This window comes from Giraffa tippelskirchi, chromosome 12 (genome assembly GCF_054371585.1).
Source record: "Giraffa tippelskirchi isolate mGirTip1 chromosome 12, T2T-mGirTip1v1.2.pri, whole genome shotgun sequence".
Classification (NCBI taxonomy): domain Eukaryota; kingdom Metazoa; phylum Chordata; class Mammalia; order Artiodactyla; family Giraffidae; genus Giraffa; species Giraffa tippelskirchi.
This window is the reverse complement of record NC_137286.1, coordinates 92,731,694-92,747,485: the sequence shown is the minus strand read 5'-3', so window position 1 is coordinate 92,747,485 and position 15,792 is coordinate 92,731,694. Positions and strand designations below refer to the sequence as shown.

General features: G+C 41.9%; 1 protein-coding gene across 10 annotated transcripts in view; it reads left to right on the top strand.

Moving 5' to 3' along the window:
• NEK5 (NIMA related kinase 5) overlaps nucleotides 1-15,792 on the top strand; it is a 61,315-nt gene that overhangs the window by 27,985 nt on the left and 17,538 nt on the right. For 2 of the 10 annotated variants that reach the window (XM_081547644.1, XM_081547639.1), the window contains exons 9-18: nucleotides 617-817; nucleotides 896-977; nucleotides 4,979-5,112; nucleotides 6,817-7,001; nucleotides 7,538-7,604; nucleotides 8,444-8,560; nucleotides 10,003-10,089; nucleotides 12,025-12,114; nucleotides 15,058-15,138; nucleotides 15,358-15,426. In XM_081547644.1, the coding sequence (XP_081403770.1) occupies nucleotides 617-817; nucleotides 896-977; nucleotides 4,979-5,112; nucleotides 6,817-7,001; nucleotides 7,538-7,604; nucleotides 8,444-8,560; nucleotides 10,003-10,089; nucleotides 12,025-12,114; nucleotides 15,058-15,138; nucleotides 15,358-15,426 (1,113 nt within the window). Of the gene's footprint in view, nucleotides 1-616; nucleotides 818-895; nucleotides 978-4,978; nucleotides 5,113-6,816; nucleotides 7,002-7,537; nucleotides 7,605-8,443; nucleotides 8,561-10,002; nucleotides 10,090-12,021; nucleotides 12,115-15,051; nucleotides 15,139-15,357; nucleotides 15,427-15,792 lie in introns of all 10 variants that reach the window. The other 8 variants (XM_081547643.1, XM_081547638.1, XM_081547642.1 and 5 more) reach the window with 5 other exon arrangements.

The window sequence follows — 15,792 nt, the reverse complement described above, 5'->3', positions numbered from 1 at the left end:
GCAGCGCAGGAGACCCCAGTTCGATTCCTGGGTCAGAAAGATCTTCTGGAGAAGGAATAGGCTACCCACTCCAGTATTCTTGGGCTTCCCTTGTGGCTCAGCTGGTAAAGAATCCACCTGCAATGCAGGAGCCCTGGGTTCAATCCCTGGGTCAGGAAGATCCCCTGGAGACGGGAAAGGCTACCCACTCCAATATTCTTGCCTGGAGAGTTCCATGGACAGAGGAGCCTGGCGGGCTATAGTCCATGGGGTTGTGGAGAGTTGGACGCAGACTGAGCGACTTTCACTTCACTCCCTCCTCTTTTTTTTAATGTGTTTATTTTTAATGTTTATTTACTTATTTGACTATGTCAACTCTTAAGTGTGGCTTGCAGGGTCTTTAATTGCACAGACTCTCTAGTTGTGGCAGGAGGGCTCAGTAGTTGCCCCACGCAGGCTTAGTCCCTCCGTGGCATGTGGAATCTTAGTTCCCCGGCCAGGGAGCAAACCCATGTCCTCTGCATTGCAGGACAGGTTCTTAACCGTTGGACCACCAGGGAAGTCCCTCTTTGTATTCCTTTAAATATTCGCATTGAATTTTTCTCTGATTTAGTATCACCATTCCTTGTCCTTTCAGTTTGAGGGTAGCAACTTACAGCAGCTGGTTCTGAAGATTTGTCAAGCTCATGTTCCTCCTATATCGCCAAGGTTTTCCCGTGACCTACAGTTCTTAATATCCCAGCTCTTTGAAGTATCTCCCCGAGATCGGCCATCCATCAATTCCATTTTGAAAAGGCCCTTTTTAGAGAATCTTATTGCCAAATACTTGACTCCCGAGGTGAGTTTGGAGGTAATTCTGTTTGGATTTTGACAGAGATTTTTGGCTAGTGAGTCCTGATACACTGTTATATTTTAGGTCATTCACAAAGAATTCAGTCACCCACTCTTACATAAAGCAAGACCATCTGCTTCTCAAGCTGCTGGGAAGGTGGCCCCCGGTAAGAAGGACTTAACTGTGCAATCAAAAGATATTTATTATGTGTGTCTCACGCAGTGATTTATAGTATATGGTTGACAACATTACCAGAGAAATTCCTCCAGATTTATTGAATGTGGACCTTTAAAAAATATGAGCACTATAAGCAGGACTTCCCAGGTGGTGCTAGTGGTGAAGAACCCATCTGTCGATGCAGGAGACATGAGATGAATTTATTATAGCAATAGCATGATTTCTTAGTAATCTCAGTGCCTGAGACCTACAACACATCTTTATGTTAAACTCAGACAATTCTAGTCTACCTTTACGAGGACTCGTGCTAGCTTCAACTGGAAAATCTGCCCAAATCAGCCTATGAAGTTTCGATCTCTGGGTCAGGGAGATCCCTTGGAGGAGGGCAGGGCAACCCACTCCAGTATCCTTGCCTGGAGAATCCCATGGACAGAGGAGCCTGGCAGGCTACAGTTCATAGGGTTGCAGAGTCAGACATGACTGCAGTGACTTAGCATGCATGAGCACTATAAACAGGAGGAAAATTTTTGTTGAGTGGTGACCTGTGGGTGTGCCTGTACATCTAGCTCATTCATGGCCTGGAGGATTCATCTTCTCTCTTCTCATCAGTCAGGAAAACTTGGTGAAGCAGTGGATTTGCTGATAAAGAGATGCTCAAAGAGGTAGGACCCAAGCTTAACTGTTGTGTAGGGAAGGCGTAGAGTCAGAGAAGGGTCACAGACAGACATGGAATCATGAGATGAAGCTTATGTTTTTGAACTAGTGAGCATGGACTAGAGATTAAGAGTTCTCTTGCAGAGGCTGGTTTGAGCTGAAGTTAGGATCTTGGACCTAATTGGTAACAATAGGAGAATTGTTACTATGTGATCCCCAAAGAAAGCAGGTGATACCGTATGGTAATGAGAAATAGGGGAGCTGCTTTAGTGAGTGTCAGGAATCAGCTGGTGAAATACTGTATGTGTGTTTGTGTGTATGTGTAAGAGAGACAGACATTAAAGAGAAAAAATACTAATTCAATTAGTATTGTGAAATAAGAACAGCAGGATTTTTCAGTTCCGTTCAGTTCAGTTGCTCAGTCATGTCCGACTCTGCAAGTCCATGGGCTGCAGCACGCCAGGCCTCCCTGTCCATCACCAACTCCTGGACTCAAACTCATGTCCATAGAGTCGGTGATGCCATCCAACCATATCATCCTCTGTCATCCCCTTCTCCTCCTGCCTTCAGTCTTTCCCAGCATCAGGGTCTTTTCCAATGAGTCAGTTCTTTGCATCAGGTGGCCAAAGTATTAGATTTTCAGTTTCAGCGTCAGTCCTTCCAATGAATATTCAGGACTGATTTCCTTTAGGATGGACTGGTTGAATCTCCTTGCAGTCCAAGGGACTCTCAAGAGTCTTCTCCAACACCACAGTTCAAAAGCATCAATTCTTTGGCATTCAGCTTTCTTTATAGTCCAACTCTCACATCCATACATAATTACTAGAAAAGCCATAGCTTTGACTAGACAGACCTTTGTTGGCAAAGTAATGTCTCTGCTGTCTAGGTTGGTCATAATTTTTCTTCCAAGGAGTAAGCGTCTTTTAATTTCATGGCTGCAGCCACCATTTGCAGTGATTTTGGAGCCCCCCAAAAATAAAGTCTGTCACTGTTTCTACTGTTTCTCCATCTATTTGCCATGAAGTGATGGGACCAGATGCCATGACCTTAGTTTTCTGAATGTTGAGCTTTAAGCCAACTTTCATCTTTCACTTTCATCAAGAGGCTCTTTAGTTCTTCTTCACTTTCTGCCATAAGGGTGGTGTCATCTGCATATCTGAGGTTATTGATATTTCTCCCGGCAATCTTGATTCCAGCTTGTGCTTCCTCCAGCCTAGAGTTTCTCATGATGTACTCTGCTTATAAGTTAAATAAGCAGAGTGACAATATACAGCCTTGACGTACTCCTTTTCCTATTTGGAACCAGTCTGTTGTTCCATGTCCAGTTCTAACTGTTGCTTCCTGACCTGCATACAGGTTTCTCAGGAGGCAGGTCAGGTGGTCTGGTATTCCCATCTCTTGAAGAATTTTCCACAGTTTGTTGTGATCCACACAGTCAAAGGCTTTGGTATAGCCAATAAAGCAGAAGTAGATGTTTTTCTGGAAATCTCTTGCTCTTTCGATGATCCAGCGGATGTTGGCAATTTGATCTCTGGTTCCTCTGCCTTTTCTAAATCCACCTTGAACATCTGGAAGTTCTCGGTTCATGTACTGTTGAAGCCTGGCTTGGAGAATTTTGAGCATTACTTTGCTAGTGTGTGAGATGAATGCAATTGTGTGGTAGTTTGAACATTCTTTGGCATTGCCTTTCTTTGGGATTGGAATGAAAACTTTTCTAGTCCTGTGGCCACTGCTGGTTTTCCAAATTTGCTGGCAGATTGAGTGCAGCACTTTCACAGCATCATCTTTTAGGATTTGAAATAGCTCAACTGGAATTCCATCACCACTACTAGCTTTGTTCATAGTGATGCTTCCTGAGGCCTGCTTGACTTCACATTCCAGGATATCTGGCTCTAGGTGAATGATCACACCATTGTGATTATCTGGGTCGTGAAGATCTTTTTTGTATAGTTCTTCTGTGTATTCTTGCCACCTCTTCTTAATACCTTTTGCTTCTGTTAGGTCCATACCATTTCTGTCCTTTATTGTGCTCATCTTTGCATGAAATGTTCCTTTGGTATCTCTAATTTTCTTGAAGAGATCTCTAGTCTTTCCCATTCTATTGTTTTCCTCTATTTTGCATTGATCACTGAGGAAGGCTTTCTTATCTCTCCTTGCTATTCTTTGGAACTCGGCATTCAGATGCGTGCATCTTTCCTTTTCTCCTTTGCCTTTTCCTTCTCTTCTTTTCTCAGCTGTTTGTAAGGCTCCTCAGAGAACCATTTTGCCTTTTTGCATTTCTTTTTCTTGAGGATGATCTTGATCACTGCCTCCTATACAATGTCACGAACCTCCGTCCATAGTTCTTCAGGCACTCTATCAGGTCTAATCCCTTGAATCTATTTGTCACTTCCACTGTAAAATCGTAAGGGATTTGATTTAGGTCATACCTGAATGGTGTAGTGGTTTTCCCTACTTTCTTCAATTTAAGTCATTCAATTTAATGGCAGGATTTTTAGCCATAACCAAATATCTCAGTTTCAAGGATGAGGAGGAACCAGTGAGAGGGAAATATTGCCCACTGTGATGGAGAAATTATTATAAGTTAGGAAAGTTATAAAGGGAAAGTGAATGGATAATTCTGCTATGTTTAATTTGATTTGACATCATTATGTATTGGTCTAGATTGAGAATGTGTAGAAAGCAGATAAGTAGAGCATGAGAGAAAGTGTATTGTCTGCATTTCTAATATAGGACAAATGGGAAAACAGGAACACACGGGTAAAGGTGCTAAACACAAACATGTTAGAAGACCCACTCATCCATTTCAAACAACAATTGGACCTGAACGCTGCGGCCTGATAACCCAAGCTCTGATGGCTACTTGTAATTAATTTAGTTAATAGTTGAACTACTAAACATGCCATTATGTTATACATATTGTTTCTGTAAATGTTAATATTAACTCCTAAATTCCTAAATAGTAGACGATTAAATAATTAAATATTACTAGAACTATGTATGGAGAAGGAAATGGCAACCCACTCCAGTATTCTTGCCTGGAGAATCCCCTGGGCAGAGGGGCCTGGCGGGGTACAGTCCATGGGATCGCAAGAGTCGGACACGACTGAGCGACTAAAGAGAGAGAGAGAGAGAACTATGTAAAGGAACCCTGGCGAGAATGATTTCCTCCATCCAAAGAAAATGTGTAGTCATTGTCCATCAGCCCTTCTCTTTGTGAGTATAAATGTTTCTGGTTAAAGTGAACTTAGTGTGTTATGAAATGCTCCGTATGCTTATACTCTCACAAGTCTAAAAAATTTTTTAAGTGAAGTTGTTTTCTTTTGGTTAAATAAGATTCTAAAATACAGAAAGTGAGATTCCAGGGAAAGTCCCTACCAAGATCAAGGATAACAGTGCCAAATAAGAGGAAGGACGTATTGTATAGAAATGAAAGGAGGCCACCAGCTGCAGCCCAGACACCCATATCTGTAAGTGGTGCTAAACCATTCCTCTTGTTTTAGCAGATGGTCTGTTCTACAGAACTACATGCACATGTTCACGAGGTATGAGGTCATGATGTGGGGGTTCACTAGTTTAGTACTTATAAGAAAATTCTGTAATTAATGTTAAAGTGGTACTTCATGGGACAACTTCTAGTTGTTATATATGTTTTTAACAATGCTGTATTTTCTTATAGGTATTGTGTATATTAGTTTTTTTGTAATTCAATTCCTTTTAATTTCTTTAAATAAATAAGGTTTTTCTATATAGGTCAAGTGAGTAGAATAGCAGCAGAAAACTTTCTGCATTCATACTCCTGATTCTGATGTTATATGTAATTGAGGAATTTTTATTATAAAATCATTGATTTTTTTCCTGAGTTTCTTTATGCCAGTTATTTGAATCCATTTCATCAGACTGTTGAATCTTTTAGTTTTTGCTAGTGAAATGCTTCTGGCACATAAAAATGGCTGTTGTATTTTAACTGAAGAATTATATTCTTAAAGAAGACTCATGGTATAATTACAGGACCATTTGAAGTACATTTCCTAAGTGTTTACTTGTTATCTAGACATTTTAGCAAATATGTTGGTGTACAGATAGATTTTTGAAACTATTAGTTAAATTATTGCCCTTTATTTGATAGAATGTGGCTTAACTTTATTAAAGAATTTTGAAAGTATGTTGTAATTTAGAATATTCTGTAGCGAATCTGCAGGAGGCAAAAAAAAAAACAAACAGAAAAAGCATCTAAAAGATTTGTGGATGGATGATATTAGGAGAACATATTGCTGGTTCTTTAATCCTCTGAAAGCTTCTGCTAATGCACTGAAATGGGAGGTCTCCACAGGAACCATCTTGGATGTTGTTATTACCATTTGGGATTTTAGAGAAAATTCTAAAGAAGCTGTGTTTTCTTTCCAATACTTTTCTGTATTTCTAGCCATTTTTCAACTGATTAGTAGTACCTTCTTTTGGGTTGTACATAGGTAAACATTGTAAAACTAAGAAAACGAATGGACGCTTTAAAATTAAAATAAATGTTTAGTTTGTATTTAGACTGATAAGCCAGATTTTACACATTTGCTTTAATATTTGAATAGTATTACGTGAATGTGCCATTTTTGTAAGTAAAGATGGTCAAATATCTATAATTTCATATTTAATCTAACATATATATTGTGTGTGTGCTCAGTCGTGTCCAACTCTTTGCAACCCCACAGACTGTAGCCCACCAGGCTCCTCCATCCATGGGATTCTCCAGGCAAGAATACTGGAGTGGGTTGCCATTTCCTCCTCCAGGGGATCTTCCTGTGTATATGAACAGCAACAAATAAGTTTATGAAAAATAGAAAATAATAATATAGTTTAGTTTCATATCTTGGGTTGGATAGATACTTGCTAAGTATTTTTGATACACTAGCCATGAAGTATACATGACTCATATTCACACCTGAGCAAAATTATTAACTATGGTGCCGCAGGACTTTGGCTTCTAGGAAAAATCCTAGGAACATTTTTCAGTTCTAGGATGTGGGGATTGTAAGATTACTGAAAAGCGAGTCTAGAGCAAGAACAACAAGATAACTTCTATACCTTGTCTTAGCTATGGTCATAATCAAGCAGTCAGTTATTATAGATTTTAATCCTGTATTTAAAGAAAAAAATCTCTCTTCATTTTAATCCCTCAGGTGAAAATGGTAGAAAGGCCCAAGCTTGCTGCAGTGTGTGGACATTATGATCATTTTTATGCTAAACTTGACTTGTTGAGGAAGAGAGCACACGGACCAAATTACCACCATGTTCCTCAAGAAGATAGCAGAGTTGAGGAGAGTTATGGTCAGGAAGAAAGCCACAGTCCACCTCCAGGTCAATGGTAACGTCAGAGTCTAACTTAAACTTTCGTCCTCTGGATATATCTTGCTATATCAGCATTTATTTTGAAGTCCGTCCAAATTCTCCTAAAACATCCAGGAAGGATCTCCAGTCTCTTCATTTAAAATACATAATTTACCATTCCCTTGACACTTTTTCATCTCAAGTTTGATGTAACTAATCTTATTCATGTTGCCATTTGACTGTGGGCACAGATTCATACTCTTGAATTTTTCATGTTGCTTTCTTCTTTCTGTTAATGCGGGACACCTGGGTTAGATCCCTGGGTTGGGAAGATCCCCTGGAGAAGGGAACGGCTACCCACTCCAGTATTCTGGCCTGGAGAATCCCATGGCTGTATAGTCCATGGGATTGCAAAGGGTCAGACAGGACTGAACAACTTTCACTTTTCACTTTGAACTCAGAATGTCACAGGTGATTTGTGAATCTCATTATGAAGCTGAAAATCTGCTTGTCAAATTGCTGCCTATAACAAATTAAAATTTCTACTCAAGCTGAATGTTTCTCTTTTCTAAGGCTTGCTGAATACCTTCAGAGAAAATGTGAAGCTCAACAATATAAGCTGAAAGTGGAAAAGCAATTGGTGAGTAAAAACCAAATATGAGGCCATCAGAAACTTTCTAACACTTTCTCTGTTCACAAATATTCATGGTTCCTTAAGTCAAAGTTCATTCCACATAGAATATTAAGACTAGTTTTTAACAGCTAAAGAAGAATATTGGGAATAGGCCTCAGTTAGGGTCTGAGAAGCCTAGTCCCTTCCCTGGCTCCATCACTTGCTGTGTGACATTAGGCAGGACATGCAGCCTCTCTGAACTTTAGTATCTTTCTCTATAAAAGCTGTAGATGGGCTTCAAGATCCCCTTCAGTGCTGCTTTTCTTTGATTCTAGTTTATTAGAATTCTACACATTTTTAAAAAGGAATTATCATATTTTATTTGAAATGAAAGTTAACTTTACCCTTAATATAATTTTACCCTTAATATAGTGTCAAAATTCTGGGGCTGAGTGAAATTGGATATACATCCTATTTGTATTGCTCTTATTTTGAGCTGCTCAAAAGCTTTAGTTCTCTTCCCCTACCTAATCCCAGGCTCCAAGGGTTGCTGAACTTTTACAGATATTTGATTCCACAGTTACAGTTTCCCAGTTCAGAAAACGAATCTAGGTGTCTTACATGGTCACATAAAATATTGATTGCTTGGAATAAACAATACCAATGGTTTTATTCATTTACTTTTTTAAAAGTTTTTTGCTTAATCTAAGAAAATTCTGCTCACTATAAAAAAAACCTCAATATAATTATTATCAACTAGTGAGATTGATAATATAACTATTGCTTAAAGGATGAGGTGCAGGTCAAGTCATAAGATGTTTACAGAATGCAAATACACTTTATAAACTACTTTATTCTAATAATAGGGTCTTCGTCCATCTTCTGCTGAGCCAAATGACTACCAGAGACAGAAGCTAAGAAGCCATGGGGAAGAACCTAGATTCTGGGGGCTGCGGTTCAGGAGAAATGAAATGAAGGAACAGGTTAGAAACTGTCTGCCTCCCAGGGCTACCGCTGTGTTTCTCTCATTGTCTTTTGTGTTGTAATACCATGTTGCTTTGAGGAGGGCACAGCAACCCACTCCAGTATTAGTATTCTTGCTTGGAAAATCCCGTGGACAGAGGAGCCTGGTGGGCTACAGGCCATAGGGTCGCACGACTGAAGCATCTTAGCAGGCGCACACGCAGGGTATTATTGATCTTAGCATCTGTGGTGCACCCGCGAGAGCTCACTACACAAACACTTGATGGACACACGGTGTGATGCGCCGCACTGGGGGCTCAGGGGAGACGGAGACACATATTTCACCTTCTCAGAGAATGCAGTGTAGCTGAGTTCACAAGGCATTTTACCTTGGATTGATCAAGTAACTGTCCATCCTGAACATTTTTGAAATTTGTATTAGTCCCCTCGGGCTGCCTTACAACCTGCTGGGCAGTTTGAAGCAACAGAAATTTACTATCTCACAGTTCTGGAGGCTTGAAGTCCAAAGTCACGGTGTCAGGAGCGCCACGCTCCCTCTGAACTCTGGAGGGGAGTCCTTCTTTGCCTTTGGCTGGCTTCTTGTAGCTGGTCCGTGACGCTCAGATATCCTCACTTGCAGTGCCACAACTCCAGTCTCTGCCACTGGACGTGGCAGCCTCCTCGTGTGACCGTATTCACCTTCTTTTTTTAAAAAAGAGTCTGCTTCTTTAAAAAAAAATATTATTATTTATTATTATTTTTTGGCCACACCATATGGCATAGGACCCTTAGTTCCCTGGCCAGGGATCAAACCCGAGTCCTTGGCATTAGAAGTGCACAGTGTTAACCACTAGCCTGCCAGAGAAGTCCCTGGCCATCTTCTTAACAGGACAGCAGCTGTATGCATTAGGGACCCACTCTGCCCCAGTTGTGACCACATCTTAGCTTAACTATTCACCTCTGCAATGACACTGTCTCCAAATATCATCACATTCTGAGGTCCTGGGGCTTAGGATTCCAACGTATCTGTTTGGGGGGACAAAACTCAGCCTATCACAGGATTATATGTAGAGTAATTGTATGTCGGTAACACATTTGGGGTTATATATACAAAAGAGATTGTTCCAAGAGACCTTATCCTCACTGGTGGAAGTACCACAGGCAAAGTATAAGGCAGATTATCATTTTTGGGAGCACCGACTTTTCCCTTACTATATATCACGCATTTCTAAAATCATGGGCTGTCTTGGGGATTTCCCTGGCTGTCCAGTGGTTAACACTCCATGCTTCCAATGCAGGGGGTGTGGGTTCGATCCCTGGTCGGGGAACTAAGATCCCACGTGCCGCGAGGTATGGGCAAAAATAAAAAATAAAATAAAAAGAAAAGCATAGGCTGTCTAGAGAGTATTCTGTCAAGTTGTTCACAAACATTTAACATTTCAGAACTGGGATTGCTTTCCAGGAATATTGGAAGCAGTTAGAGGAAATACGCCAACAGTATCACCATGACATGAAGAAAATTAGAAAGAAGATAGGGTGTGAACTGGAGGTAGGTAAATTCATTCTTCTAAAGGAAATGTTGAGGGACTGCCCTGGTGGTCCAATGGTTAAGATTTCTCCTTCCAATGCAGGGGGTGTGGGTTCGATCCCTGGTCGGGGAACTTAGATCCCACATGCCTCATGGCCAAAAAACCAAAGCACAAAACAGAAACAATATTGTAACAAATTCAATAAAGACTTTAAAAATGGCCCATATCAAAAAAAAAATGTTTTAAAAAAATAAAATGTTGCTCTATTAATTCAGAGCTAACTAAACTGAGCAGATATTAACAGTAATGATTTTTTTAAAAAATAATTTTAGTTATTTAACTATTTTTGACCATGTTGAGTCTTCGTTGCTGTGTGGATTTTTCCTAGTTTTGGTGAGCGGGGCTCCTCTTCATTACAGTGCTCTGGCTTCTCTGCAGAGCTCAGGCTCCAGGGCATGTGGGCTTCGGTAACTGTGTGTGTGGACTTAGTAGTTGCAGTTCCCAGACTCTAGAGCACAGGCTGATTAATTGTGGCCCACGGGAGTAATGATCTTCTCATCAAAAAGATAAACTTTATCATGCAAACTTTTTTTTTAAATAGGAAAACTGTCAGATGTAATGGAAGCCCCACTTTATTATGGTTTACTTGAGGCTACACAAGGTGATGGGCTGAGAGTCTCAGTGCAGAGTGCCTGTTATTAAATGTGGTTGATCGTGTTCCCTGTGAGTCAGTCACTAAGTACTGACCAAGCAGGTACTTTGTTCCAGAACTGGATTAGATACAGGAAGTGAGTTCATGCCTGTAAGGTGGGAAAAACAACGAGCATTTACTGAACTTAGCTACATCGGAATCCCAGGTAGCTCAGTGGTAAAGAATCCACCTGCCAATTAAGGAGACACAGGAAATGTGGATTTGATTCCTGGGTCGGGAAGATCCTCTGGAGGAGGAAATGGCAATCCACTCCAGTATTCTTGCCTGGAGAATCCCATGGACAGAGGAGCCTGATGGGCTACAGTCCATGGGGTTGCCTGGACTGGGGTTACAACTGAGTGACTAACACACACAACACACAAATACGTAACTAATTCTAAAACCTGTACTCTTTCTAGTGTAGACACTTCTACTGATAAATAGTTGGAAAGATAAGACACACACGTGTGAAGCAGTGATGGAATAAGACTGAATCTGGTTAAGCCCTGTGAGTGCATGGGAGTAAACGTGAGTGGGATGAGCAGGTGGAGGAATTTTCTGGAAGAAGAGAGATGGGGCCCAAACTGGGTGTGAGAAGCAGAGTGGAGTTTGGAGAGGCAGAGCTAAGGAGGAGGGCATCTGAAAGAACCACACAAAGCTTCAGGCCTGGGTGCCGTGGGAGGGGCAGGCTGGACATGCTTATCACCAGAGCAGTGCACACGTGCTAAGTCGCTCATTAGTGTCTGACTCTGCGATCCTGTGGACTGTAGCCCTCCAGGCTCTTGTCCATGGGATTCTCCAGGCAAGAATACTGGAGTGGGTTGCTGTGCCCTCCTCCAGGGGATCTTTCCGACCCAGGGATCGAACCCCCATCTCTTATCTCTACCTGCAGTGGCAGGCGGGTTCTTCACCACTAGCGCCACCTGGGAAGCCCAGAGCAGCGGTTTGGTTCACGGTGGAGAGCCTCGTGTCATCCTCAGCCCTGGTTTTTAAGGCAGGTCTGGGATGGGAAGCCTGCATGCAGGAAAGATGGACAGCAGACTTTTCTAGAGAGGCCAGGAAAGAAGCCCCCTGGGGGAAACCAAAGGCGGCCGCAGAGGACAGAGGCCATAAGGGAGTTCTCTCCGGCCACGCCCCCGGATCCTCCCTGGACCAGGGTCCTCACGAGACCCCCTTCAGGTCTAGCAGCCGAGGGTCAGCAAGTGGCCTTCAGAACTGGCGCAGAACCAACCTTGTTGATTGTGTATAATTTTTGTTGGAGGAGGACTCAAAAATGAGCCGGAAAACCTACTTGGTGAAGAAGAGTGACCTGCCCATCCCCCATGAAGCACCTGAGGAAGAAGCATGTGTGCAGGTGATGGTTATTGTTAGACGATGCTGCGTTTCCCAGTGAGTCTGCTCCAGCCCGGTGTTCCCATCCCTCCTTGCTCAGGAGAACCACATGGGAAAGTTTAAAAAACTCAATCAGGACCCTCTCTGGTGGTCCAGTTGTTAAGACTCTGTTGCAGGAGTGTGGGTTCCATCCCTGGTTGGGGAACTAAGATACGGCACGTTGCGTGGGGTGCCGCTCCACAAAAAACCCAAAAAACAGAGCAATCAAAAAAAAAAAATTAAAACACCTGGGCTCCATCCCAAATGGTCTGGGGTGGGACCCAGGCATCTTGTCGTCAAGAGCTAGCTGGTGAGTTCGTGCAGCCAAGTTTGAGAACTGCTTCCAGGGTGGAAGAAATTTCTGTTGTCTGATGGTGTTTGAATCTGAGTCTCAAAGACACCTCTCAGGGAATCTGACAGTTAATTTCCCTTCAAACTTACCTTTTTGGCATTAATAGGGAACTGGGCAGAGCTGAATGATCAGATGGCTTACAAGGGACTTTTCTTTTTCTCCTGGGAGGTCTTTCCCCTTCATCTTCAGAGAAGTGCCCCAAGGGCTTGATTGCAGGCAGGTGAGAGGAAGCCATGCTGAGTGAAGTGAAGGCTGAACAGCCTCCCTGAGTGTTTCTTTTTGTGAAAACCTGGGGACCTTCACAAGAGGCAGTGCCCAGAGCTCTGAAGTGGACAGAGGTTGAATTTTCTACCCAGTGGGGTGAACGGGGCTTCGGGGTCTAACATGTTTGACAGGAGTTTGATCCCTGGGTCAGGAAGATCCCTTGGAGGAAGGCATGGCAACCCACTCCAGCATTCTTGCCTGGAGAACCCCGTGGACAGAGGAGCCTGGTGGGCTACAGTCCATAGGGTCACAAAGAGTCGCACACGACTGAAGTGACTTAGCATGCACACACAAAGGGAAAGAAAGCAATATGACACTTCTGATGCAATTGGGACAATTAGACTACACAGTCAAATCAGACAACCAACTTCACAAATGTAAGTGAGATAACAGAAGTCAGAGTCCTATTTCAGCGTGTGTAATATTGCAAGGCAGGAAAACACCCTTCCCAGGGTTGCAGGGCAAACAACCAATAATAATTCAAACTGATAGATGGGATGTGTGAAGTCCACAGATGAGGCAGTAATTAACATCTGTGTGTAGGTATGTGTTAGTCGTTCAGTTGTGTCCAACTCTTTGCAACCCTATGGACTGTAGCCTGCCAGGCTCCTCTGTCCATGGGGATTCTCAAAGCAGGAATACTGGAGTGGGTTGCTATTCCTTTCTTCAGGGGAATATACATATATATAAACACATGGAGACTCACAAGTTTCTGGCTTGAAAGGAATAGTACATTTTACCAGGATGTGGAAGAGTGGGGAGCAAGCTTGTATATCGGGGGGTTGGCCCTCAGGAGCTCCGCTTTGGACGTGTTGAGTCAGGAAGATCTGAGAGACTGCATCCCTACTTCAGGTCTCTGCCCCGCAGTTCCCTCCACCTGAAACACGCTTTCCACAGACCATCCTTAACCAGGGTCCAGCACCATTCCAGGGCTTCAATCAAATGCCAAGTAGGCTTTTCCTATTTAACTGTCCTCCTCTACTCATTTTCTAGGCTATTACTCTAATCTTTTCTTTATAGCACTTAACACCTTCTGAAATGACATCATTGCTTTGCTGACTCATTTACCTATTTTACTCCAGTAAAATGTAAGCTGTGTGTCAGTGGGGATGTTCACCTTCTGCACCATCCCATTGTGCAGGGCAGTGTCTGGTCCGCGGTGGGCGCTCGATATGGAATTGTGGGGTGAATGTTAAAGTGAGGATGGTACCAAGTAGGGAGCTGAATATGTGAGTCTGAAGCGCAGACGGGAGGAAAGATCAAACCTGAAAAGACACATTTAAGAGTCATTGCATAAAGATTGCATTTAAATCCCTGGAAATTACTGAGACCCCCGTGTATTATGGAAAAGGAAATGGCAGCTCACTCCGGTATTCTTGCCTGGAGAATCCCATGGACAGAGGAGCCTGGCGGGCTACAGTCCATGGGGTCGCAAGAGTCGCACACGACTTAGTGACTAAACCGCCACCACCATCCGTGTGCTGAGGAAGAGAACGGCAGAGGGCCCAGGGCTGAACCCCAAGAAAGCTCAGGATCTAAAGTTCACTTCTTGACCATTCTTTGGAAATTCTTGTCAGTACTTTTACAGTCTTCTCTTCCTCCTTTAAATTGACCATCAATTTTTAGACCCTCCCCTCCTTCCTTTGTAGTATCATGAGCTGTGCACTTCTTTGTTTTCCTGATTAAGATCATAAGCTTCTTAAGAGAAGGATCTTATAGTCAAAATTACACTCTTTTTTAAAATTTAATTTATTTATTTTTAGTTGCATTGAGTCTTCATTGCTGCTCGCGTTCTTTCCCTCGTTGCGGCAAGCGGGAGCTACTCTTCATTGAGGTTGGCGGGCTTCTCATTGCGGAGCACAGGCTCTGGGCCACGGGTCTCAGTAGATGTGGCACTCTGGCTTGGCTGATGCAAAGCATGTGGGATCTTGCCAGACCAGGGATCGAACCCGTGTCCCCTACTTTGGCAAGTGGATTCTTATCCACTGTACCACCAGGGAAGTCCCTAAATTACATTCTTGAATTAGATTAGGTTGTGTGGGACTAAAGTGATAAATATTGTCACACTGTAGAGTTGCAATGCTGGTGTTAAATGCATTAATATTTCAAGTTAATGGACCTTGTGCCCAAGCTTTTAGTGAACTATCATTAACTTTCCTTTGCAAAAGGCATGCTTTTATTCTCAAGTCAGCCATCAGATTCATTCAAGAAATCAAATAATGTAAATAGACCCTGCTGTGAATTCGGCAATTGTGAAAATATAATTGATCGATAGTAAATGCTAGACTTTATTTTTTCTCTAAGTTTCAGGATATTGAAAGAGACTTAGAACAAATTAAACCTCAAAACATAAAGGGAAGTAAAAGTTTGGAACAAAAACATAAAGCTCAGGTAATAAACATTTTGTCTTTTTCGTGTTAAAAATCTGGCTGGGACTCTGCACCTTGTAATCTGGATTGCCTACAGGATTTCACCCCCTACTATTTTATGGAATTGCCTTATTTTGTTATGTTAGACTAATGGTTTTAAGTATCTGTAATGTCAAATTGGGAGTTGTAATTTTAAAGTTTTCATTGGATTGCAAAACTAAGATTTTTTTCTTTCTTTTAGAGAGGGGTAAAATTTGAAATTAATTTAGATGAATGTATTTCTGATGAAAACACCCTCCAAGAGGAAGAGGTATGCCATTAAGTTAAATTTCTATTAGTAGAGATGAGAGAATGAGTGTCTTGGTAGCACATTTCATGAAATTTTCCCATAGAGGGTAGGGAAAATTTTCTAAAATCTTCCTAGAGGATCTCTAGTGTTCAGACAAGTCTTCCAAAATACTTAATCTTCTGTTCTTTTTAAAATTGAGGTTATTCATATAAATTGATTATTCCATTTTACTTTGCTGTTATAAAGAAGGTATTTTCCTCCTAACAGTAACTTTTAAATTATAGCCAGATTAAAATAGAAGACATAATATTAATATATAGTCAACAACTAATCAACTCACCTAAAATAAATGAGTGCGTATATTTAAATTGAATAACCAACAAGAAC